The sequence below is a fragment of the Camelus bactrianus genome, chromosome 8 (genome assembly GCF_048773025.1).
Source record: "Camelus bactrianus isolate YW-2024 breed Bactrian camel chromosome 8, ASM4877302v1, whole genome shotgun sequence".
Lineage (NCBI taxonomy): Eukaryota > Metazoa > Chordata > Mammalia > Artiodactyla > Camelidae > Camelus > Camelus bactrianus.
In genome coordinates this window covers 35273734-35300711 of record NC_133546.1, presented here as the reverse complement: position 1 = coordinate 35300711, position 26978 = coordinate 35273734, and the positions used below count along the sequence as shown (strand labels likewise).

Here is a 26978-nt window from a genome sequence, read left to right as displayed (position 1 = left end):
GTCTCTAATCGGTACTTAAAGCTTTCAAAAAGTGTATTAATTACAATAAATATTGAGGATTATATTCAAAGAAAAAGAAAACACAGTAGTTTAGATTATGGCAAGTCTGGATTCTGTTGAGGTGAAGGGTGAGTAGCAACAAGTCTGTAAATGTTAGCAAGGGAAAGTCAGTTTACTAATTTTTCGTCTATACCAGTGGTTCTCAAAGTGTAGCTCCAGGGCCCGCAGCATCTGCATCACCTAGGGACCTGGTAGAAATACAAATTCTTAGGCTGACTCTCAGATCAATTGAGTGGAGCAGGTGGAAGAAGCAGCAATATGTTTTTTTCAGAAGCCCTCAGGCTATTTTGACACAGGCTAAAGCTTTAGGCACACTGGTATAAAGGACAGAAGGATATGCCTCAGACTACGAAAGACATGGATCCAAATCCAATCCCAGGCATTTGATTTTATACACATCATCTATTTCTTGGTGCCATCGTCAGGTTATCTGGTTAGTAACTTAACTCCTTAGCTGGCCTCATGAGTATTATAAGTGATACGTGTTTATTTGTTATATTGACAGTCTCCCCTCTCTGAGTGTATTGAATATATGCTTAAGTTTAAGAACCACTCGTCTGTAAGTATAATATATTGAAAGGAGACCAGCTACATAATTTGAGGGGCCCAATGCAAAATGAAAATAGAATCCTTTGTTCAAAAATTAAGAATTTCAAAATGGTGACAGCACAGCATTAAACCAGGTACGGGGTCCTGCTAAGCATAGGGCTGCATAGGTTGAATGTCCAAAGAGGAGTTCCTGCATGTATCTAACCACATCAGTTTTTAATTTTTCTTTAGATGGAAATAATACAATGTCATAGAAGTAGGCCACATTACCCACTCAGAAACTTCCTCCTATGCTGTCAGTCTTCCCATCTTTGCTCAGTGTTGTCTTTCTTTTAACCATACAAATGCATTTATATTTCAAGACCCAACTTAAAGTACCCATCCTCTGGGAAGTCTTCCCTTATCACTTAACTCACTTAATGCTGTCTTTCTAAACTTTTCAGTACTTGTTTTATGACATACATTTTTAAAATATCAATGATTGCTGATCATTGTGTTCATCTTCTTTCTTAGGTTAGAATACAAGCATTGTAAACAGTGAGATACATCATACAATGTAAAGAGCATGGGCTTTCGAACTCAGTAAAGCCTGGGTATAAGTACCCTCTCTCATTTACTAGCTGTGATATAGGTAAATTCACTGTTGAGCCTCAGAATTTTCACTGGAAAAATGATATAATAGGACCTACTACATTGGGCTGTTGTGAGGATTCAATGATATAATATATGTAAATCCCTGGGCATATATAATTGGTCAGCAGATATTAGTTCATTCATCGGATGTCTCTTGCCAAACATCTGATTTTGTTTCAGCGAACAGATCATTGCTAAACAATTATTTTAAGAATATACCTGTAAATACCTACAGGAAAAATCAGTGAGACTATTTCTCTTATCCTCTCAGTATTCAATAAACATTTGCTCATTGGAAATTGTGTATTTTATTTTTTATTGTATTATTTTGCATGTACCCAATAAGTAAACCAATCCGATGTTGAATTTCATATAGTGTTAATTATCTCTAACTTGTTTGTAAATTCTTATACTCACATTCTGACTTCTGCAAAAAAAAAAAGTTTAATTTTGTACAACCTTTATATTTTCAAAGTATTTTCACACCTAGTATGTTATTAATGTTATTTTATAGGGGTGAAGAGCCAGTCTTATTCCCAATAGGGAGATGGGAAAGATTAAGAGATTGTTCTAAATTACAAACACGACCAGTGTAATTTAATATCCACTAACGTGTCCTTGAAGCTGGATCTAAACTCAGATGTACTGACTCTGTGCGATTTTTCTACTATACCAAATCTGTAAAGGACCTACGGAACAATTATTTTAAGAATATACCTGTAATGTACCTATAGGAACAATCAGTGAGAGTATTTCTCTTTACTGGGCATATGGTGGGCATTCAATGTTTGTTGAATTAAAAACAGCATGGAAGGTACCTAGTACAATTACCGGCTCACAGTAGTACTTGCTTAGGAGTAGTTATTATTATTATTAAAATTCCTCTTTTTGATAAATGTATTTTAAAGCGACCATTTTCTCCTAACAAAGATTTAAGGACTATTCACTATTTTTCAGTTACCATTTGGGGCCTAGCACATCATGCTTGAAAGCTGTTTTTTTCCCCGATTTGTGAATTATTATACTTCTTCCCCCTGACTGGCTCAAACCACACTTCGCCTACCAAACTTATGACTCAAAGGCCCCTGAGGACTTTCTGCAGCCTTCCAGCTTTCCAGCCGTAGCCCAAACACCCAAAGTGGTTTCCACGTGAAACAACCAAACACAGTGCCCCAAGCCCAAGGTCCACTACAGTGAGAGCTCGCGTATAAAAGGCGAATGAGAAGACAGCGCCCCCTTTTGCTCCCACCCCTCTACGTCTGCAACATCCAATCGTTTTTCTCTGTCGCGCGGTCGGCCCCTGGGATTGGCTGGGAACGGGACCGGCGCGGGACCCGTGCGCACCGGCAGGGCGGGGAGACTTGTCCATCACGTGCGGCCGCCGGGCCACCCCGCCTCACTGCGCGCCTGGCGGGGCCCGGGGGGCGGGGCCCGGGAGCTGCTGCGCCTGCGTTGTGGGCGTTCTCGGGGAGCAGCCGCCGCCGCCGCCGCCGCCGCCGCCGCCGCCGCCGCCGCCGCCGCTGCTACCGCCGCGTTCGGGTGTAGAATTTGGAATCCCTGCTCCTCGTTAACAATGAAACAGAGTTCGAACGTGCCGGCTTTCCTCAGCAAGCTGTGGACGCTTGTGGAGGAAACCCACACCAACGAGTTCATCACCTGGAGTCAGGTAAGGGTGAGGGCACGGCGGCCTCCGAACCCCCTGACTAACCTCCTCCTCTCTCGCTCTTTCCCGCGGGGTTGTCTCCCGCGGCCTGCGGCTCGACGCTCTCTGCGAGGCCCGCGGCGCGGGGGTGGCGGGGTGGCGCGGGGCCTCGGCGTGCGGCCTCGCGGGGGACCCCTGGTATTGTTCGCGCGGGGAGCCGCGGGGTCCCGGCCGGCGCCGCTGGCTGAGGCCGCGGTGGGGGAGGGGCGGCCCGCGCGGGGCGCCGCGGCCCGGGAGACCCCGTAACGGTCCGGCCCGGGCGGCGTTCGGAACCGCGCGGGCGGCCGACGAGCCGAGGGCGCGGGAGCCACGTTACTGCACACTCATCCTCCGTCCTCCCGCCCGGCTCGCGGGCTGCGACTGGCCGAGGGCACGGGCGGCCCCGGCCGGGATCTTCAACGCGCGCGGGGTTTATCTGAGGTAGTCTTTCCCTTAGCGACCCGATTCTTGTCCGTAAAACGGGCACACACCCCCCTCGTGTCTGGGAGCTTTATGAGGACAGCAGTCAGGGAAGGAGGCAAACATTCAGACGCAGGTTACTGCTTCTCAGTCGGTAGGTTTTAAAATGTTATCTAGAAAGCCTTGTTCTTTAGCGTTTCTGAGCCATTTCCATAAAGGGATTTTTATGATTATTTAATAAAAGTGCCAATAGACGGTATTCAGTAATATAGCGAAGAGCTAAGACCAATCACTAAATTTCACTAAACAGTTGCCGGCATTGTTGTATATAGATGCCTTGATTATTTGTTTGATCCCAATTCGACCAGTAAACAGGATGACCATAGTCAAGTTCTGTATCTTGTCTGGCCCAGGTGTCATTGTCCATAACATGAATGGATTGCTTAGGTGATCCAGGACCCCCTCTAGTTCGAAATACTAATCTAATTAGAATAATTATTACATAAACAATGCGTTTGCATTAAAACACACTCAGGCTTTTGGAATAATTTTGTGAAGGGGGTGGAGTTCTCTTACTGTAGATGATCATCTGTTTGGGATGCTGTCTCTTCTGGAGATCTGGGAGAGAGTAAGTGAAAACTGCCTGCACAGTGCCTGGCACCTACCTGTTAAGTGCTAAGTAAATGTTTTCTCTTTCTCCCTTTCTTTTCTGTTCCTTTCCTGTTATAGGAACCCTCAGTTTTATTATTTACTTTTATCTTACTTAATAGAGAACACTATATTGAGTACATGAAGTTTTGGCTACTATAACACCATATTCTGCCTTATATTACTATCATTTGTTCATTTTCTTTATCTCCCTCTAGGACTTATTTTCTTGAAGGTCAGTACCATCAGCTAGATGGTGTGTATTAAACATTTGATGAATTCTGTACAGTTGTACAAAGAAGGGTGAAAGTAAGGAAGCCAGCCACCAGTATACACTTAAAAATAAACATGTCTCATGCTTTTTCATCGGTCATAAGGATTAAAAGTTGACAAGGATGGATCAGCACAGACTGCTGTTACTCAGCCTTGTGCATGTAAGAGTTTGGACCGAGAGTCTCCTCTTCCCTAAGCTGTCTTTATATCATACCTATTTGGTTTGGGTGGGCCTTGTTTTTATTGCCTAGAAATCCTACCTAAATATATTGGTAATTGGTTTTAATTAAGGTGTATTATATTGGTGACAGGGCTAATAAATTCATTAGCCAAAATATTTTAGTAATATTCTTATTTTATGGGTAGTATCAAATGTGGAGAATTTTATACTAATCCTTAAGTGCATCACTTTATGAATTCTAAGCCAAATAGGCCACTTCATAGTCATTCTCATTTTTCCCGTGTTTGAGTCTAAGCTTATGTTTTAGCTACTCATTTTTTAATACATAGTGGGACAATTAGATTGTAAACTCAGTGAGGGCAGGAACAGTGTCTGTGCCAGGGACGCAGTAGGTACTTAATAAGTGTTTGATGAAGCAGTGAAATCCCTGGAATATGTAATGGAATTGGTAGGAATGATAAAGGTAGAATTATGCCTGAAAAGAATCTCAAGTCATCTGGTTTAGTCTCATCACTGTATAGATGAGGACATGAGGCTTAGACAGGTTAGATTACTTACCTATAATTACAAAGCTATTCATTATTGGAGGTGGGCCTCTAACAGAATTCTGACCTCCCAGATCATTCATCCATCAATGGCATTACACTTAATACAGGTTGTCACAATATTTAGTTTTATGCCAAAATATTACCCCTCCACAAGTCAGAGGACAGTTGTAAATAGATAAATAAATAAACCTAATTACCTACCCCCCACAAAAAAAAATTTCAAAAAAAAATTGTGGATTAATGTTGTCTAGGGCTAAGTTTAGTTGCTTAGGGAAGCTGTTTTATACCCTCAGAGATTTTTCCCGAAACGGTGTTAACAATGAAAGGTAAAACTTTAATTGAACAATGGTGTTAGGTGGAAAACCCAGAATAATTTACTCTCATCTTTTAAAAGTTGCTATTTATGGTTGTTTCTGGTTTCCTTCAAACTTGTTTTGCTGGACTTCTGTTGAGGTAATTTACCATTTATACTATCTGAGTGAAAAATCACATTAAGACCTTTTAGAAGTAGCAGATGTTTTGGAAACCAGGCAGTCTTTTATGCAATTGTTTTCACTTGTAGAAAATAATTTACTCCTCTAGCTTGAGTATAAGGCAAGGGAAGAAAACTCTTACCAGCTGCAATTTGAAAAGCTTGGCCTAATATTCCTGAAAACTTATATAACTTTAGTTTTCCTTGAAATTTATAATATGACAATGAAATAGTACCCCCATTCACATCATTAACTATAGAAATATATTCTGAAAAATCAAAATTACACTATTATAGACTCAAATAATAAAATGGCTTTAAATCCAGAGTGTCTTTAAAACATAGTGTACATCCCCCAGATTTCCCTGATGTTTTCTTACTCTTTTGTTTGTTTATACATTTCCTATAACTTCAAAATTTTATATAGCTATTTTGGCTCTGATAGACAGTGTGTTACCAGAATCGACGACAGAGATAGTGCTATTGGACAACCTAAAGCTGTTTTATTTTAAATGTAACAGAGTTCTAAACAGAGGGCACAGGTTTAGCTTTGAAACAACTGGGGAAACTTGATACTCAGGGACGATAGGCTGTGGAAGTTGAATGGAAGTTCTGGCCATTGATAGTGAGGAACAGCCTTTACTGTTACTGATATATGATACTCAACGTATGTTGAAGTGAAGAAGTTTTAAAAAAAAGGGGAAAGAACTGGAAAGTCATTGTTTTGTAAAGATTATTACCTTTGTCTTAGTTCTTCAGGTTGCTTGAGAAGACCAAGAAGTGATTGTCACCAAAAGCTTCATACCCATCTGTTCCACCTTTTTGTGCCCTTTGGCAGTCTCTACTTCCCTATCCACCTCAAATCACAAGAAACAAATCAGGAAACAGGAGGGAAAGGAAGCAAAATCGGAATTTGTCCAGTGTTTTCTAGCTGTTTTGGATGAGTTTAGCAGTAGGTCTTTAGACTTCCCAATGTTAAGGTATCGTTTTGAACTTCCCAGCAGTTACTGCATTATAGTATTCTTAAGTGAAAACAAGAAAGGCGGCCACAAATGTACCAGAATAGGGGTAAAATTCCCTTTAGATGGGCCTACAGAAAAGTTGATTGATTCATTGACAAGTATTTTTTATTTGTATACATGAGAATGAGCTAGAGGCTCAGAGGGAATGGTTGGTGAACATTAAGAAATTATAGATTGGTTGTTTAAAAAAGTGTTAACAGATTTCTATTTTTTTTTTTAACAGATTTCTATTTTGGGTGTTTTAAAGTAATGGGGCTGAAGTATAAGATTATTAGTAAGAATATTTTGGATGTTTTTGACTAAGAGTACCAATTTGAGCAGTAACAACTGTTACTAAGATTTAAACTTGCCAGTGTTTATAGGTAAGGCCTAAAGAAAAGCTGCCAACTCTCGCATCCTAAAGAGTAGTGACATTCTGTCCTGTATAAAATGTGAAGGGAGAGTTCTGTGTTGTATTGCTTAAACCTCACAGATTTACATGGGTGGATGATGGTACTGTTTGCTGAGATAGGGGAAGATTTGAGACGTGGAGGTGGGGATTCTGTTTGGCCTTATTAACTTTGACATTACAAACAGATCACTAGTATTTCTTGAAAATGTTTTTGTTTCTCTTACATTTCATTGACCACACTTGGTCCTATGCCCACACCTTATTTCAGAGGAAGTGGTGAAGTGCAGTGCTAGAAAAGAGAGCCACAGGAATGACTTCTACACTCCAAGACCTTCAAATGGCAATGTTGAATAGGATATTTAGATAATACAAGACTCTGGCATTCAAAGTGGAGTTTGAAGCTTGTGAATGGTAAATCCATGGAACTGGATGAGATCACCCAGGGAGACAAATGAAGATAGGAACTGAAATGGAGTATTGCAATATTTAGAGGGTATGAAGACAAGACAAAGCCAGCAAAAGTGATTGAGAAGGAGCAGTGAGAAAGGAGGAAAAACAAGGGAGTGAAGTCATAGAAATTAATGAAAGAAAGTGGTTCAAGAAAGATGATCAACTGTGTCAGACACTGTTATGAATATTCTTATACACCTCTCCTGGTGTGTATATAAGCAAAAATGTCTCCAAGGTAATTATACCTACATTGAAGAGTGGAATTTCTGGAAAATAAGGTATGAAATGTTCAACCTCAAGGTAGTTAAAATTATTTTCTGAAGAAATCAAACCAACTTGTACTCCTGTTAGCCATGCATGAGATTTTCCATTAATCCGGATCTTCAAAACTTGATATTCTCATTCTTCTTAATTTTTGCCAGTTTAGTGGATAAAATCTCAATGAGGTCTTAAGTTATATATCCCTGATAACTAATATGTTCAGACACCTTTTCATATTTATTGGCCATTTGTATTTCCTATTCTATGACCTGTTTGACCATTTTTCTATTGGATGTATTGGATGGTTTGCCTTTTATTATTTGTAGAAATTCCTTATATATTCTGTGTATTTTTGGAAGTATCTGTTGCCTATGCCTTCTCTCAGTTGTGGTTTATTGTTTTTACTTTCTTTTGATGAATAGAAGTTCTTAATTTTAGTATAATTTAATATATCAGCCTTTTTTGTGGTTCATGTGTTTTGTTTCTTCAGGATGCTTTTGCTTACTTATCCCAAGGAGAGAAAAATACTTTTCCATCTCTATTTTTTCCTTCTGAAAATTTTAAAAGTTTGCATTTTATATCTAAGTCTTTAATTCACCTGGAATCAATTTTTGTGTGTGGTATAAGGGATCCAGTTTCATTGTTTTCCATATAAATATGTAGTTGTTTTAAGCCCCTTTATTGAATAGTTTATTCTTCCTCTAGTGATTTGTGTAGCTGCCTCTGCCTTATAGCAGAATTATATATAGATATGGTTGCTTTTTGTCTGGGTTCTTTATTCTGTTCCATTGGATAATTTATCCTTTTGTCCAGTTATCACATGTCTTAATTACTGTAGCTCTATAAAAAGTTTTTCTTTTGAGAGGGCATCCTATTCCTCAGGAATGCCTTGACTCCTCTTGGTCTTTGCTCTTCCATCTATGTTTTAAAACCAAGTTCCATTAAAAAAAAAAAACTATTAGGATTTTTTATTAGAATTGTACTGAAACTGTAAATCAGATTAGGAGAAATAGATATCTTTATGATATTGGCTATTTCCAAGAGAAAGACGTATTTCCAAATTCATTTTGTTGTTTAATAAAGTTTTATAATTTTTGTGATTAGGTCTCTCACATGTTTGTTAGAATTTATGGATAGTTTAAGCGGTATCCTTTCATAAAAAATAAATCGAGCTGTTGCTAGTTGGGTTTTCTAAGTTTATAGCCATGAACATCTGGATATGACAGTTTTGTTGTTACTTTCAGAACCTTGTACTTTTCAGTTTTTCTTTTTCTTGCAGTGGTTAAGACCTCGTGGTGTCAAATAGAAGCAGCAATTGTGGGATCCCTTTCTCTTATTTTTAAAGAGAATGTTTTTAAGTATTTCCCCTTTAAGTAGCTAGCTGTTAAAATTGAGAGGTTTTAATTTGCCTTTTTGTTATTGATATCAAAATTAATTGGTTAACTTAGAGGGGATGGGGCATGCTACCATGGAGAATGTATGAAAAGTTGACTTTGGGGGAGTAGGAAGATGGGTTTGAAATAAATAATAGGTTGAGAACATAGTGAGTTAAAGAACATTGTGTAAAAATGTTAATGATTGAAAATTCAAGTGGGAAATTTGAGATGGTCAGGGGCAGAGGCATAGATGTGATAATCATTATACATAATAAAAATCGGTAATTAGATACACTGTGTGGATGAGATTGCCTAAGGAAAGAGTGTAAAAGGTGTCATGATCAAAAATAGAAACCTAAAAAGCACACTACCTCTTGATATGCGGAAGACCATTGAAAAGGATGTATGAGAGATAGGAGACCAAATAATGTATAGTTTCAAAGCCATAAGAGCAGAGCATTTCAGGAGGGAATTGTCAGTAGTGCCAACTGAAGTGCCACAGAGAGGTGTAAGAAGATGAGGACTGAAAAGAGAGCGTTGAATTTGGCATTTGACATTTTAGAAAAAGTAGTTTCAGTAGAGTGAGAAAAGCTGAAACTAGTTTTTAGTAAGAGTAAGTAGATAATCCTGAATTGGAGAAGGGGGCTTAAAAATATTTGTTAAATTTTGCAGTGAATGAAAGGACAGATGGAGTGGGTAGATTGAGAGGGAAGTAAGGTAGAGGGAAAGTTCTTTTAAGATAGAAGATGATGTATGCATTTTTTAATTTTAATAGCTATTACCTGATAACCAAAAGTGTTGTTAAAACTTTTAAAATGTTTGCCAATCTAATACTTAAAGTGAAAATCATTATCTGTTTTGCTGTACATTGTGTTATGCTAGGGAAGCTGCTTTTTTTGCATGGGGGAAAGGGGTAGGTAATTTGATTGACTGTCTGATTTTTAATGGAGGTACTGGGGATTGACCCCAGCTATCCCCCATCCCTGTACATTCTATTATAAATTATTCTCATTATAAATGAGACTTGGCCTTCTTCTAAATTTTACATTGGGTTTTTCATCTTACTGATTAGTTAGAAAATTTTATTAATACAGTTAATCATTTATCATAAATGTTGGAAATACTTTTTATGTTAATAATGTACCTCAACTTCATTGAACTTTTTTATCTCTATTACCAGTTAAGTTTAAGTTCAGACATTAGTAATAGAAATCCAAACAACAGTGGCTGAAAGTAGAAATGTGTTTTTCTCTTACATCTATAGATATTGAGTCAGTCACCTTCTTGTCTTTTCAGCCATACTTGGGTCCTGGAGCTCTAGCCATTGGCTCCAGGTTCCAAGCAGGGATATGGTATGTAGGGGGTTGACACTTTGACTCTTTTCCCTATTAGAAGCTTTTGTGGAAGCCCTACTCAATCCATTCTGCTTATATATTATTTGCCAGGTGTGTTATTTGGCCACCTCTATTTGTAAGGGAGACTGAGAAATGTAGTTGCAGCATCAAACAAAATTGTTCTGTTACTAAGAAATTAGAGAATCATCCGTGTTGTTGCAAACAGCAGGATCTTTTTCTTTTTTAAGGCTGAATAATGTTCCATTGTGTATGTGTTATGATGTATATATCATAATTTCTTTATCCATTCTTTCTTTGACAAACACTTAAGTTGTTTCTGTGTCTTAGTTTTTGTGAATAATGCTGCAGTGAACAGGGGAGCATAGATATCTCTTTGAGATACTGATTTCATTTCCTTTGTGTATATACCCAGAAGAGCGTTGCTGGATCATCTGGTAATTCTGTTTTTAATTTTTTGAGGAACCTTCATACCATTTTCCATAATGACATTATCAATTTACATTCCCTGTAATCGTATTACAGGGGTTCTCTTTTCTCTACTTCCTCACCAACACTTGTTGTTATCTTTAGTTTTTTTTTTTTTTTAATAAAATAGCCAGTCTCATAAATATGAGATGATAGCTCATTGTGGTTTGGATTTGAATTTCCCTGATAATTAGTTTTGTTGAGCACTTTTTCACATACTTATTTCTCATTTATGTGTCTTCTTTGGAAAAATGCCTTATTTGGGTCCTTTGCCCATTTTTTAATTGGATTTTGTTCTTTTTGTTGTTGAGTTGTGAGAGTTCCCTGTATGTTTTGGATATTAATCTTTTATCAGATATATGTTTGCAAATCTTTCTCCCATTCCATTAAGTTGTATTTTTATTCTATTGATTATTTCCTTTAATGTGCAGAAGCTTTTTAGTTTGTTGTAGGTGTTATGTTAATTAGCTTGGCTGTAGTGGTCATTGCACTGTGCATATGTGAACATATGTTAAATAATCTGTACACCTTAAATATATACAACTTCAGTTTTTAAAAATAAAATTAAAAAAGAAAGTAGAGGAATCTGAAGGTAGGGTTAGCAGCCAACAATCTCCATGAATAAATGTATTAATTTTTACCTGTATGGACTTGTTGGTTTATTATGTCATGCTTCCAAAACTTGGAATAAAGAGTGAGATAGCATAGAGTTAGCATTGAGCTTTTGTTTTTTCCTTCCAAATGAAAAGTTTATTAACTGATCCTTTTCCTTCCTGATTTTCCCCCCTGAATGCTGCCCTTATTACCTGTTCAGTTCTCAAATAGATTTGCTGTTTCATCTCTCTAGTCTGTCCATTCATCTGTTTGACTATCCCTTCTTTAGTATTGAACTCTTGTAGACTCTAATTCTATCATCTGTGTAGGATGGGGTTAACACCTCTCTCCCCATTGTTTTCAGTAGTTTCTTGCCCATTTGTTACATAATTACTTTTGTGAATGAACTTTAGTACCTAATATTTGTTTTTTCAGCATCTTTTCAACTTATCTCCAAAAATTTTTTTTAATTGAGAAAAATAATAATGTATTGGTTAGTTTAAGGAGACTTGACAGCTTTACAACACAGTATCTGTCCTCTTTAGTTAATATTTTCTTAAAGGTCTAGTATATTTATAAAATTTGTTTTTAGGTACTTGACACTATTCTCTTACTGGAATCTTTTATTCCATTTTATCGTTAAATTTTTGTATAAAATATACATAACATAAAATTAACCATTTTAACCATTTTTAAGTATACAATTCAGTGGCATTTAGTACATTCACTTGTTATGCAGTCATCACTACCATCCATCTCCAGAATGTTTTTCATTTTCCCAAACCAAAACTTCATACTCATTAGACAATAACTTCCAGTTCTCTTCTTCTTAGCCCCTAGTAACCGTTCTACTTTCTGTCCCTATGAAGTTGAGTATTTTAAATACCTAATATAAGTAGAATCATACAGTATTTGTCTGCTTGTGACTAGTTTATTTCACTTAGCACAATGTCTTCAAGGTTTATCCATGTTGTAGCATGTGTCAGAATTTCCTTCCTATTTAAGGATGAATAATAGTTTGTTGTATGTATATACCACATTCTATTAATCCACTCTTCTGTCAGTGACATTTAGGGTGCTTCCACCTTTTTGCTATTGTGAATAATGCTACTATGAACATGTGTATACAGATGTCTTTTTGAGTCCCCGCTTTTAATTCTTTTGGATATATATATATATATATATATAGAGAGAGAGAGAGAGAGAGAGAGAGAAAGAGAGAGAGAGAGAGAGAGAAAAAATTGTAGGGAACATACGGTAATTTAGTGTTTAATTTTCTGAGGAACCACTATACTGTTTTCCATAGCAACAGCTATTTTACATTCCCACCAGCAGTATACCAGGATTCCAGCATCTCTGCACCCTCAGCAACATTTATTTTCTGTTTTGTTTTGTTTTATGTGTGGGTTTTTTAAAAATAGCCATCCTAATGAGTGAAGTGGCATCTCATTGTGGTTTTGGTTTTCATTTCCCTAATGATTAGTGATGCTAGGCATCTTCTCAGGTGTTTATTGGCCATTTTACTGTCTTTTTTGGAAAAATATCTATTCAAGCCCTTTGCCCATTATAATCAGGAGGTTTGTTTTGTTGTTGTTGAATTGTAGGAATTTTTAAAATATGTAATGGATGTTAACCCCTTATCAGATACACAATTTGCAAATATTTTCTCCAATTCTGTGGGTTACCCTTTCACTCTCTTGGTAGTGTTCTTTACACAAAAGTTTTTAATTTTGTGGAAGCCATATTTGTCTCTTTTTGCTTTTGTTGCCTATCCTTTTGTGTTATACAAGAAATTATTGCCAAATTCATTGTTGTGAAGCTTTTCCCCCTTATGTTTTCTTAGAGTTTTATAGTTTTAACCCTTACATTTAGGCCTTTGATCTGTTTTGAGTTGATTTTTGTATATGGTGTAAGGTAAGGGGTCACCTTCATTCTTTTACATGTGAGTATCAAGTTTTTCCAGCATTGTTTGTTGAAAATAATGTTCTTTCTCCACTGAATTGTCTTGACACCATTGTGAAAAATACTTGGACTGTGTATATGAGGGCTTATTTCTGGGTTCTTTATTCTGTTCCATTGAATGGTCTGTTTTTATGACAGTACGGTGCTGTTTTGATTACTTTAGTAGGAGGTCTCAAATTGTTTATTTTCTATATGAAAGAACACTAGTGACTTTAAATATTAATTGGTAACCAGTTACCTTCCTGAATTCTCGTTTTTCAATTGACTGTACAAAGATATAATTATGTCTATTGATAAAATAAAGCTTCCTTTCAAATTTTATCTTATTTTTGTTTTAATTGCATTGGCTTTAAGATAGAATTAAATAATTATGCTGGCTACATGCTGTATTTCTTTCTATTGTTTTTGAGTAGAAGAATGGAAATTCTTCTAATATTTTACCATGGAGTATGCTGCAGCTTTTGGTTTGAGACATATTCCTAAACTTTTGAGATTAATGTCAAAAAGCTTAATTGCAATTTGGAACTTAATCTCAATTTGGAACTAAATTGCAGCTTGTTTTTTGTTGCTATTAACAGGAATAAAAAGATAGTCTGAAGGTATCATGGAAGGTCTGCCAAGTTTGGGGGTTTATATATATCAGCTAATGTAATAGGTTCTTAACTAATTGACTTTTTCAATTTTTTTCAGAATGGCCAAAGTTTTCTGGTTTTGGATGAACAAAGATTTGCAAAAGAAATTCTTCCCAAATACTTCAAGCACAATAACATGGCAAGCTTTGTGAGGCAGCTGAATATGTGTGAGTATGGACAGCAATTTATTTGGAGTACTGTCATCAGCCACTGATTAAACCATTTTTCCCCCATTAAGGTGGTAAAGGAAAACATAGTCCATAGAAGCACCATTAATTTTTGACTTTTGTCTATTTTATTCATCTGAATTTTGAATCTTTTTCAGATGGTTTTCGTAAAGTAGTACATATTGACTCTGGAATTGTGAAGCAGGAACGAGATGGTCCTGTTGAATTTCAGCATCCTTATTTTAAACAAGGCCAGGATGACTTGTTGGAGAACATTAAAAGGAAGGTAAGCTTTATAAATCAATAAAAAATTTTAAAAAAAGGAAGGTAAGCTATTGTTAACGTGATTTAATTAGGGCATTACCATATAGTTTACTTGGCCAAGACTTATATTTCAGTTGTTGAAAATACAAATGTGCAGAAATACACAGGTGTTTGTTGAGATGGCTTAGACTAATAAAGCTTTAATTATTTCCTCTTTCATTTTTTTTTCTTGCACTCAATTGTACTGAGGACTCAGTCATTAAATACCTTTTAGAGGGAAGGACATGTTTACATTCTGACTTAGGATAAGGAGTCGTCTATATTGGAATGGTTCACTCCTTCTAATTTAGCTTAAAAAATGTGAACTCCTATTAGAACAACAGCTACCTAGAGGACCTTTTTATGTAGTCACTGTTGAATATCCAGTGCCAGAATAAGTCCCTTACATAAATAGTAAGCATTTAATAAGACGTTTTTGAATGAAAGATACATTTTGCTGAAGTAAGATATTTTGACTAAATCCATAAAAGGGATAAAAGAGTTATGGACCATGAAAGAAAATGGCCTTAGCGTGCAGCAATTACTACATAAATTTAATTAAACGTGGAATGTGATAATAGAGAGGCTTGGGGAAATTACAGGGAGTTTGGCAGAAGGAAGTGAAAAAAAAAAAAGCCCTTAAGATGTTCCTGCTCATGGAAACTTTTCCACATTAAAAATAAATAAATAAGCTGGTTATTCCTTATCCTCTCTCTTTGAGCTATGAAGTTTATTCTCTTCCTGGACCTTTTGGAATTAGATCTCACTTCCTGAACAGGCTACAAAAACATCTTACAACAGGGAAGCTTTGAATTATAATCATGGTGTTTAGTATTTGATTAATTTCCTAAATTTGCTTTTTGAAAGGTTTCATCTTCAAAACCAGAAGAAAGTAAAATTCGTCAAGAAGATTTAACAAAAATTATAAGTAGCGCTCAGAAGGTTCAAATAAAACAAGAAACTATTGAGTCCAGGCTTTCTGAATTAAAAAGGTGAAGTCTTATTTCCAAATATAATCCTGATATGGGGGTTGGTGTATCTCTGTATGTGTGTGTTGAGGATTGGAGGTTGGTGCTTTAAGTACCTAGATTACGTTGTTGAAGCCAAGATGAAATGCCATTTTTCCAAGTTTTTTAAATTTTTTATATGTAGTTATAGACTTTATATTTTCATGATGGAGGTGGAGAGAATATATAAATCTAGGCAATCGAAACAGTTTAATGCACAAATCTTACTGATGAAATAATAGAGCATTAAGTTGGTGTAGGATATATGATTTTACTTAGGTTGACTTTCATATGTTTACACACATAACACAAGCCATAAAAAATACCACATAGGTTACACATTCATTTTTTTTTAATAGCAGTTTCTTAAGGCATTTTCTACGTGGCCTATCTATGAATAAGTAGGACACAAAAAAAAAAGGGAAAAAGGACACAAGAGACTTGCCCTACTTGATACTTACTTTTCATAGACTTGGGAAAGTGTTACTCAAAGCTTTTATCTGCAGAAAGATGCTTTATTTTTTTTACTACAGTTTTTGGCACCAACCACTATCGTAATGCCACACTAGCAGCTTGTATATAGGGTTGACGTGTATTTCTCTTCTTAGTAGGTAGCTGGAATTTTTCTCTTACTGTAATAGATGTCAAGGTCTTAAGAGTAGTTGTTTCATGTATTGTTTCTCCCATTTCAAATGTGGGCATTTGTTTGGCTAGTCTTAACTGAAGAATCTTCATTAAGAGAGTAACCTTAGACTTTATTCCCTTTTTGAATAAGCCCTAATTTTAAGCTTGTCCATTTTGCATGTTTTATTGAAGTACTTAATGTACTGTATGTATCTTGTGTCTGCTGAAGTGCCCTTTAACCCGATTTCTTGAATCTCAGGTTTAGCCCTTAAGGAATGGGATCCCAAATTCATCCTACAAATCTTAGTGGTAACCATTCTCCTACTTACCTGTAGTAGGCAGATGACAGTATCTTTATATTGCTGAGTCACAAAAAAGTACAGTATTTATTCAGTGAGTATTAAAGAAAGTCTCATTTTCTATACCCTCTATATTTAAATCCAGTTCCTTTTGTAATAGTTTGGATTGAAGAAGATGGCTTTTGTGGAAATTAACAAAAGAGCAGAAATTAAAGCATTTAATAGATGAATTATCTTTCATGCCTTCTCAGAATTATCATTGCTGCTAGCATTTAATAGCTGCAATGTCAGTAAAAAATGGTGAATGAAGGGGAAAAAACTGTTCACTACTGGGAACATAATTAATTTGTCAGTTACATATTGGATATGCTTTTTAAAAAAACCCACATTTTTAATATGCTTAAAGAAAACAACTCAAACATTTATATGCTTGTGTTTGAGACAGATCTTTAGACAGTTTAGAGTCTGATAGACTTAAGTTCGACATCAACACTGACCAAATTGTATTATGTCTTATTGGGTAAGTCTTCTCAATTCTCTGAGTCTCAGTCTCTTCCTCTATAAAATAGACAATAATTCCTTTCTTGACAGGTTTTAGAGAAGTTTAAATAGTACACATAAAATGCTTAGAATATTGCCTGGCATAGCAAGTGTTAGTTAAATTTCACTTCTCTTTAAGAATTTCTTCCTAAGCACAAGTCCTGAATTCACAGGGTAGTCATAGTTGAAAAGGTAGTTTTTTTTTTAAATAAGAAATAATGAACCAGATTGTCAGAGGAGTAAATGGCCTACTTCTGTTTCAGTGTAGACATGAGTCTTAAGTTTTTGTGTATAAATTGCCATGAGTGAAAGATACTACAGTTGTGAAGGGAGGATTTTGGAGTTCTGTCAAGATACTTGCCATTCCGTGTAATTGAACCCAAGTTTTCCTAGTTTCATAAAGATATATAGTAAAAACTAGTTCTATTCTCTGGTATTCTTAATTAAAGATATTGAGGCTGGCTTTTCTGATTGAATTTTTTGATTCTGTCTTTTAATAAATGGTAACATAGTGAGAATGAGTCCCTTTGGAAGGAGGTTTCAGAATTACGAGCAAAACATGCACAACAACAACAAGTTATTCGAAAGGTAAGCTTTTTTTCCCATTACTATAACCTTCATTTGTTTAATGATCCCGAAAAAACTCTGTTGAATAGTCAGTGAATGATCTTGGTTTCTTATACATTGGGTACACAGAAGTAAAATTATGGAATCAAACAAATTAAGCCAAGTGTTATATATTCTTTTTAATAAAACTTTCTTATTAGCTAAATATAGTCACCCCATACTTCCAGCTAATGTTTTGTTAGCTTTTAGTAATATCTTTTGCCTGATATAACAACTTTCATATACTGCATTCTTAGGAGCATAATTAATACGCTACCAATTTCTTCACATGTACTATAAAAGACAGACTGTGGAATTTTTTGTTGTTTTTGTTTTACTATTTTTTATTCTAAAAGGCATAGATACCGTCTGAGAAGATAAATGACTAATATTTTCAAATCAGTTGATCAAATTATGTGTTCAAAAAAGTAAGTTATTAGCATACACCATTGTTAGTCTGTGCAGTAAATGTTAAAAGTAGTTAACGTAGTACTGTAACATAAATCCTAGATTTTAGTATCTGAGCTGAAAATTACTGAGGGAACCAGAAATCTCTGCTGCATTGTGTCTTTGTGATTTAATCTTTTCATATCAGCTTTCATATGTTAATAAGAGGTGAAAGATAAACATAATTAAGGCAACTATTTTTTGCTCATGAGTAAACTGGACTCTAAGTTTAAGCAACAGGTTTTTTGAGGGGAGGGAGGGTAGGAGAGCTTCATCTTGTTCCTACACAGAGGGCTTTAGCTAAAAATAGGGTTATGACTGAAAGGATCTTGGTCTAGTGGAGCAGGCTTAGCATGTAGCAATGAATGATAGTTGCAGCCTTTGCCCTATAGTCAAAATAAATATACTGATTTTTAAAAATTAGTATGCAAGTGAAGGTTGAATGTAGGATTCAGTTTTAAATGTTTAGTCCAAGTACATGTATTTTCAAAACTTCCTTAGTTGATTCCAGCTTGAAGCCCTATTTAAGAATACCTGATTTAAAATAATAGATGTACCTTAATCTGTACTTTATCTTTAAAAATCTGTTGATCTCTTTCAGAAAACAATGTTTTGGTTAAATATTAACTTATAATACTCTATAATTTGTTGGGTTTTTCTTTTTTCCTGAAAGCAAAGATAGCTGGCAAAATACTTATTTAGCATGTCAGTTTTTCATGAAAGCTAGCATTCTAATTTTTGCTCTGTTCCTGAAATTGGTTTTTAACTCTGCCATTTACTCTTTGTCCTTGTATTAATTGGAGTAATATATGGGAGGTATCTGTTACACAACTTGTCAGGTACAGAAGTTCAGTGATGTAGATGTTAAATGCCTCATCTTCTCCTTCAGGGAACAAACTCTACAACATGATGCTAGTGTGTCAAAAGAGAACTGAAATGTTACAGCAAATTTCAGGAGAAATGTTACCAGTGATTAATGTTCTTATAAATTCAACCAATTAATGTTTTTAGAATTTTCCCATAATGCTTTTTTGTAAATTAACAAAAATAATTGAAGTTGAACTGTTTCATAGATGTCTTCAAGGTTAAATGTTGTCTTTTTGTCAGTTGTGAACATTTTCTTTTGAATAAGCAATTTAGTGGCTATTACCTTTTCATAAACTGTGCTAACTCTTCAATTAAAATGTCTATTATTTTTTTTCCATGGATAAATTCATATTGATTGCAAAGAATACCATTTAGTAGCTTCTTTTGGGGGAGAATGTATAATGTTAAAGCTATATAGTATGTATTTTCAAGTGACAGTTGTCTGTTTTAATCATGTAATTACATTTCACAAAGCTTGTACAAGAAATTCCTCTGCAAAGAGTATAGTCATCAGTCACTTGGCTTTTATTCACAGCCTTTCAGTGATACACAGCTTTTCATATTTTACCATGTGACCCTCACTTTTTAAGCTCTTTTAGGTAGTTGTCAGTATAATTTCAAGGTATACCCTAAACCAGTGGTTCTCACATTCACATCAGTATCACCTGGAGGGCTTGCTAAACACACACATAGCTGGACCCCATCCTCAGAATTTCACATTCAGCAAGTCTGGAGCAGGGCTGAGAATTTGCATGTCTAAAAGTCTCTTAGGCCAGTGCTGCTGGTCCATGGACCTTACTTTAAGAAACACTGTCATAGAATATGAAGGATTGTTTATATGTCTTGATCTGTTTAATACTTTTTCTTCTAAATTTAATCAGATTTTGAAGATTAAACCAGCTTCTCTTATTGTCAGCAGGAAGCTTTGACAGGTGTTTAATGTTTCAAGAATAGTTTTTCTAGAATTAGACAATAAATTTTTTCTAACTTGAAAATATGATGATCTATTCTGTGAGAGCTTGCAATTTCTTTTGCCTCTAATTGTATGACCTGGGATAAGAAAAATGTCTTGTCAAACATCAGTCTTCTTTTTTGCATCATAATCATCTTGAAAGAATTTTAAGTAAAAATTTGAGATCTGTATCCAGACATGCTTGGTACTTATCACCAAGACAAATAATTGAACTGAATATTGGATAGATAAATAGATGGTTAGGTGGGTGGGAAGATAGATAGATACATGGGTAGATGGATGTCCTAGGCATCTCTGTATCTTAGGTAGCTGCAACTTTATCCAGGTTATTCTTCTGCCTGGAAGCTGGTATGTTTCTTTACATATCATTGTAAGATGCATTCAAATTTAAAATGTTAATATGTAAGAATTATGTGACTTAGAATAGAGGACATATAGTACCTGAATTAATTTATAAGACTTGTAGTGTGGACTGAAGAATTAAGAATCTATGATGGAACATTTTTTTGTTTATTTTTTCCTTTTAGATTGTCCAGTTTATTGTTACATTGGTTCAGAATAACCAACTTGTGAGTTTAAAACGTAAAAGGTAAGTTTTTATAACGCATTCTAACTTACCAGTAGACAACCAAACATGTTAGTGTTTAACTATGAATGGCCTACATCTGCTGAGTGTATGCATGTTGTCCCAGATGAACAGTCCTCCCTTGTTAAATTATACTCTCAACATTTCAAGAGTGGTGTTGTTTCCCACTACTGTCATCTTGCTGTTTTTGAGAGATAAGGATAGCCTAAATGGTCACTTTACATACATACAGTTAGTAAAGAATCCATTTTTCATTCACATTAGCAAATTATTGTAGTGTTACAAGGACTCAGTGAGGGAAATTCTTAAAAAGAGACGACATGCTGGAAAAAAAAATGAAAATTTTTTATTTGATATCTCTTGTGTTTAATCACTCACAAGGGTCTTTAAAAACCTGTATATTGACCAAGGGTTGTGATACCCATAAATGTCAATAACTGCCTTTGTCACAACTAAAACATAAGAGGGATAGTGGACAAAGGAATAGGTAGAAGGAGAAGTTTATCTTGTAAGGCTAAGGATTGAGGAAACCTCCATTATACTCACAGCTTATGCTGTGGAATTAACTCTGCTTCCACTGATTCTTTATGCTATTACCTATTTATTTCTTACTATGTAAGTACCATACAGTTACATAGTTCGGTCAGCAATTAGTAATTTATTATAACAAAGATAATACAGGAGAATGGAGAAGTAAAAGTCCTAGACACACTCATTCCGCAGTTTCTGTTTCTAAAAGGTAATCATTTTTAAGTTTCTTGTATATCCTTACTGAAATTTTTATTCATTATTAAAGTGAGTATGTTTGTGTTTGGGTAAATTATTAAAAGCAGTTTGAATTCCTTATTTGTTTGCTTCACTGAACTTCATAAATGTCTTCTGATTTTCAGGCCTCTACTTCTAAACACTAACGGAGCCCAAAAGAAGAATCTGTTTCAGCACATAGTAAAAGAACCAGCTGATAATCACCATCATAAAGTAATTTTTAAAATTCTATTTTAAATTTATTACCTCAAACTAAATTTTATTACAGTAGTAGTTCATGCATTTTAAAAAGTTCACTGAAAAATCTAATCCAGCTTTTTAAGATTGTGACTTTTATTTACTTTAGATTATTTTAAGAAATAAGCTGTTACAAATACAGTTTTCTTAATTGCCTGTTCCTAAGTTCAATTTTTTGAAACCTCTGTAGTCTCCCCTCTCACCCAGAGATAAATTACTGTCTTGAATTAGTATTTATCATTCCCATAGCCATTTTATATGTGTGAATCCATGAACAATATTTGGTATTATTTTGCATATATCTAAACTTCATATAAATGATAGCATTTTGTACATATCATTTTGCAGTGTGGCTTTTTTCACTTGGTCTTGCTTTTGAGATTTATTAAACATGCAGATTTAGTTCATCTTAACTACTATATGAGATTAATTGAATATTATGATAATGTAATTATGCACATGCCAATTGATTTTTTTTTCCAACTTTTATTATAAATATGTATAGATTAGACTCTCTTTTACTATAGCAATTTCAAAAAATATTTTTGTTTACCATCACTGTTTCAGAAGCTCTCTGGATAACTTGTCAAACCTACACCCAGTGGCAAATTAGTTGAGTCCAGACTTCTTTTAATATCTGACTATCATTGTTACTTTCAAATCTTAGAATCCTAAGTACTGCTTTATATTTATTATTAAAGTACTGAGATTTTTGTTCTTAGGCAAATCAGAGTTAACCTAACATCTGGTTCCTCTTCCCACTGTTTTTAATTAATCAAGCTTACCTGTTATTAGGATTGAAGACTGCTATAAATGGATGAAGATTTCTTAATTTAACTTGATTTACTTTTGCCTGTAATTACCTAGTGTTGAAATTTATAGAATTTTGCATTATAATAATAACTTCAATATGCTGTAGAGAATATTTTTATTTATGTACCTGTGGTCTGAATAAATCTGCAGTTGAATTCTTTAAAAAAGTCATTGCTTGAAAAGCCAAACTGAGTTTTTTTCCTCCTATTAATGAAGCCATTTAATGACTAAGAATAAATCATGCATCTAACAGAGTAGCTTGAGATAAAATAATCCCCATCAGCCTACTGGGGTTATGCTTGAGATTTCTGATGAAGTCCCAAGACTTTTTTACTCTTTGGGTATAAAAAATACCTTAAAATTTGAAGATCTTTTCATAGCACTATTCCGAGGCATGCCATCTTTAAGGTCCTTTTAAGTAAAAAAAAAAAAAAAAAAAATAGGTGGAATGCAGATAATATACTTCATACATCTGTGAACTGGTACTTCTAATACGAGTTTAGTGTGTAAGTCCCATAATGGCAGGGAACATATCTGTTTTGTTTACATTGTATCTCTGACATGTAGTCAAAGAGCAGGTGTCCAGTTAGCATTTTTAAATGGTATGTTGTTTGGTAGTCAAAATAATTTTAGTTCTCTGATATATCTCCTATCTGATTTTTTAGGTTCCACACAGTAGGACTGAAGGTTTAAAGCCAAGGGAGCGGATTTCAGATGATATCATTATTTATGATGTTACTGATGATAATGCAGATGAAGAAAATATCCCAGTTATCCCAGAAGCTAATGAGGATGTTATGTCTGATCCCTCCAAGTAAGGAGATTGTAAAATAAAATTTATGAAAATATTAATTACTTTTCTTATCAAAAATTAAATTTAAAACTACTTTAAAACTAAATTTAAAACTACTATATCTAACTCATATTTTAATTATTGAACTGAAAAATTAAGCCAAATTATTCAACCAAATATCCCTCTCCCTCTAGCAAAAAGGCTCCCAATCTAAAAGTAATGAGAATTAATTCTTATTTTTAAAGTTTGATTCTTTGTGATCTTTTATCTTATAAAGTGTCAATATTTATCATTAAGCTATACACACAAGAAAACTAATCCTTTTGATAGGTGTTTTGGAGAGTTTCCATGGAGAATGGATGGATAGAATGAATTTATTGGTCTGAAAAATGTAATTGATTTTTTCTCATATTGCTGATCTAGCTGTAGCCAATACCCTGATATTGTCATTGTTGAAGATGACAATGAAGATGAATATGCACCTGTCATTCAGAGTGGAGATCAGAGTGAACCAGCCAGAGAATCATTAAGTTCAGGCAGTGATGTCACTAGCCCTCTCATGTCTAGTGCTGTCCAGCTAAATGGCTCATCTAGTCTAACCACAGAAGATCCTGTTACCATGATGGATTCCATTTTAAATGATAACATCAATCTTTTGGGAAAGTGAGTGCTCATCTAAATGTTGTCTAAATTTATTTGCTTTCTTTGTTTACTTCACATGTTCTATTTCTCTTTGAGTGATTTTCCTTTCAGATTATAAATGTGTGTAGTCAGCCTTTTTCTGTTTGGTCAGGGCTGAGCTCTGCAAATGATATTTTGAAAAAGATTTAATTATCCCCAGAGCAGTCTTGGGATTTTCTTGTCAATTCCTCAGATCTCTTTAATGAAATACTTGTTTTTGAATGTCCACAAAATGTGTGATTGTGTGTATTTGTGTTTTTATCAAGACTATGGAATAACACAATGTCTATTAAGGAATTTACAGCATAAGAAAACTAGAAATCAGTAGCAGTAACTAGTAATAAGAGGTTAAACATTTTATAATTTATAGTATAGAGGAAAAAATAAATCAGATTGTGTTATTGCAGAACCTTTTTTCTGTAAATACTGAAGTTTTGTGTAAAGGCTCTGGGTTCTCTGATAACCAAATTCTTTGAAATTCTGAATACTGAATAGGATCTTAAGATTAAGAACTGGTAAGGATTCAGCAGTTGCTAGGAATATTTTGCCTAGCTAGATTGCAGTGTGATTTTAAACATAAAACCAAAGAGACGTAGTATTTGATTTTCTTTTAATCTTTTTTCCTTAGGGTTGAGCTGTTGGATTATCTTGACAGTATTGATTGCAGTTTAGAGGACTTTCAAGCCATGCTGTCAGGAAGACAGTTTAGCATAGACCCAGATCTCCTGGTTGATGTAGGTACTTTGAATATTCTTTGCTGTACTGGCAGTTGTGTATTTATGTGTATTATTTATAAATCAGTGCATCATTTTCTTGAATTCTACACTGTTTTTGCACTTTCTTTTTTTTAAATGAATGGTTTTGTTTATCAGAGAGAATGAACAGATGGGTTCAGGACAGTGAAGGAGGGTGATCACTGTTCGTCTATGAGTAGAAGTTCAGTTAATCCCCTTGTAGCAACATATCATGTCTATTCAACAGTGCTGTTAAATCCAGGTCTTGTCTGGACTTGTTGCTGTGTTTTGTTTTGCTCTAGAATAAATTGTCACTGACTAGCAATCGGTGGAAATTAGTAGAAATACTTATCCAGGAAACAGCATGGAGATACTTCTTAATCCTTTGAGAATTAATGTTTTTCAATCAAATGTATTATATGTTACTATATTTGCTATATTTAAAAAATTTTCATGTCCTGAGTCCTAAGGTTCCCCTGCTCCAGTCCTCACTACCACCTGTATGAACTTGATTCCAGTGTTGTCTCGAGTTTGAATCTCTGTCTATCATATTTGGCACTAACTGCCTTCCTCGCTCTCTTTTCTCTTGTTCCTGTCTCCCTTATCTAAAGCTTCCTGTGTGGCCTGGTCTCATCCAGATGAATCTTGTTCTTTTCTCTATTTCCGTTTTCTGTTGTGAACATGTTCCAGGTTTTTTGTTCCTTTTTTTTTTTTTCTTTGCATTTCTTACCTTAAAATGCAACTTGTCTCACATTAAAAGATGCTACAGTTTGTCAGTGTCATATGACTATCATTTTTCCTAAATCATTAGTGCCTCCCAGGATAGATAACACCTTCTTTGAAGATTTCCTTTCCATGTTACCCTCTTAAGTGAATTCAACATCTGTGTTAATTACCTACTTTGACTTGAACAGTAACTTGACAGCCCTTCTTGATTCTATCAGTCTTTGTCCCCAGTCTGAATCCAGAGACTTTTTAGAATATCTGTCCCTTAGATCACTAAGAAGGAAATCAGATCCTATAATTACGACTCTACAAATCCTCACAATCATCAACTAGGTCATTTTAATTTAAATTTAGAACTGTTACTGTTCGTTTATATTCAGGATCTTATCCAGCCAGTTCCTTATTCCCCATTCACAGAGAGTAATTCACCATGCCCTGGTCCTCTCATAAGCTGTGGAATCTCATATCCTTTCTTCTTAGAGGAAGTACTTCCTCTTTAAAGCCAATTTGTACACCTGCCCTCTGCCTCTTTGTTTTTCTATCTCTATCCTTCATCTTTCCCAACTGCCTTCAATAGGTACAGATCATCTCCATTTTATAAAACATTTTGATGTGTTGCCCTGCTCAGTTACCATTCTGCTTCTCTAATCCTTTTACTACAGAACTTTAGAAATGAGTAGTGTATTTGTTACTTCTTTTTCACTCTGTATTTCTTTTGAAATCCTGGATTGTCTTACTTACTCAAAGCCTGTGCTTTCTTGATTTATCTGTTGTAAGTAGGCTGCAACTTTTTTTTTTCTCCCAAAATTAGACCAGTGGGCTAGTGGAAGAAGGTTTGTTTTGAATCAGACAGATTTGGGTTCCAGTTTTGGCTCATGCTCTTACTAGCTATGTTTTCAACCATGGGAAAGTGAACCTGTCTTGCTCAATATCCCCATCTATTAAATGTGGCTAATGCCTAATGTGAAGGGCTTTTGCAAGGATTATAAGTAATTAACACTATTATTATTTAACAGTATTGATTTTCTACAACAGAACTTTTTCTGTTGATTTTAAAGGTACTGGACCTCTTTATTCTTTTCCTGTCTCCTTAACCATTCTGTTTCCTCTAAGAGCTTTTCTTTTCCTTGCTGTCTTCTACTTGTGGATATTCCCTAAGGTACCCAGTCTTTTATCCTATTTTTTTCTACCTCTTTTCTTTTTTCTGTCCCTCCCTGGAGGGATTTGGTTTATAGGATTGCTCTCAAATGTATATCTTCAGCTCTTAATATTTTTTACGGTAAACTTTTCTTGAATTCTAATTCCATGCCTTTGAGATCATCAGATTTTGCCTTAAATTATTTGTGTTTAACACAGACTTTTGTTTATTCTCTAAACTAGCTGTCTTTTTAGCTTTATTTTCTGTAGTAGTATCATATTTCTCTTCACTCACACAAGTTAGTAATCACAGTCATCTTGATTTCTTTATCTCATCATTCACCTAGTACTGTGTATTTTCCAAAACAGCATTAACAAACCATCCCTACTTTGTTTCCACTGTTGCCTCTGTCATCTGAGACCTTCGTTGTTTCATCCTTGAATTATGCTGTATTGTCATAAATAAAAAATCTTGTTTTCTGAGATGGCAAAGATGGTAAGGACGTGTGTGAGTAATAAGTGTGCTGAAGAGGTCATGGATTTCTTGCTGCAGAGTTCAGTACTGAGTGACCCAGTGTGGAATCAGCAGGAAGGACCTGGCCTTAGGAATCAGCCATCTTTGTCACTTCCTCCTCCATATATGATTTACTTTTTCCTGCTTCACAGACGGTGTGTCTGCTGGGAATACATGAAGGTATCC

General features: G+C 35.1%; 1 protein-coding gene across 2 annotated transcripts in view; it reads left to right on the top strand.

The window, feature by feature from the left end:
* Positions 1 to 2718: 2718 nt before the first annotated feature.
* HSF2 (heat shock transcription factor 2) overlaps positions 2719 to 26978 on the top strand; it is a 30113-nt gene continuing 5853 nt past the window's right edge. For both annotated transcript variants that reach the window (XM_010965492.3, XM_010965491.3), the window contains exons 1-10: positions 2719 to 2908; positions 14032 to 14140; positions 14299 to 14426; positions 15311 to 15435; positions 17426 to 17501; positions 20334 to 20395; positions 21283 to 21370; positions 22873 to 23021; positions 23424 to 23663; positions 24310 to 24415. In XM_010965492.3, the coding sequence (XP_010963794.2) occupies positions 2816 to 2908; positions 14032 to 14140; positions 14299 to 14426; positions 15311 to 15435; positions 17426 to 17501; positions 20334 to 20395; positions 21283 to 21370; positions 22873 to 23021; positions 23424 to 23663; positions 24310 to 24415 (1176 nt within the window). In that variant the 5' untranslated portion in view covers positions 2719 to 2815. The remainder of the gene's footprint in view (positions 2909 to 14031; positions 14141 to 14298; positions 14427 to 15310; positions 15436 to 17425; positions 17502 to 20333; positions 20396 to 21282; positions 21371 to 22872; positions 23022 to 23423; positions 23664 to 24309; positions 24416 to 26978) is intronic.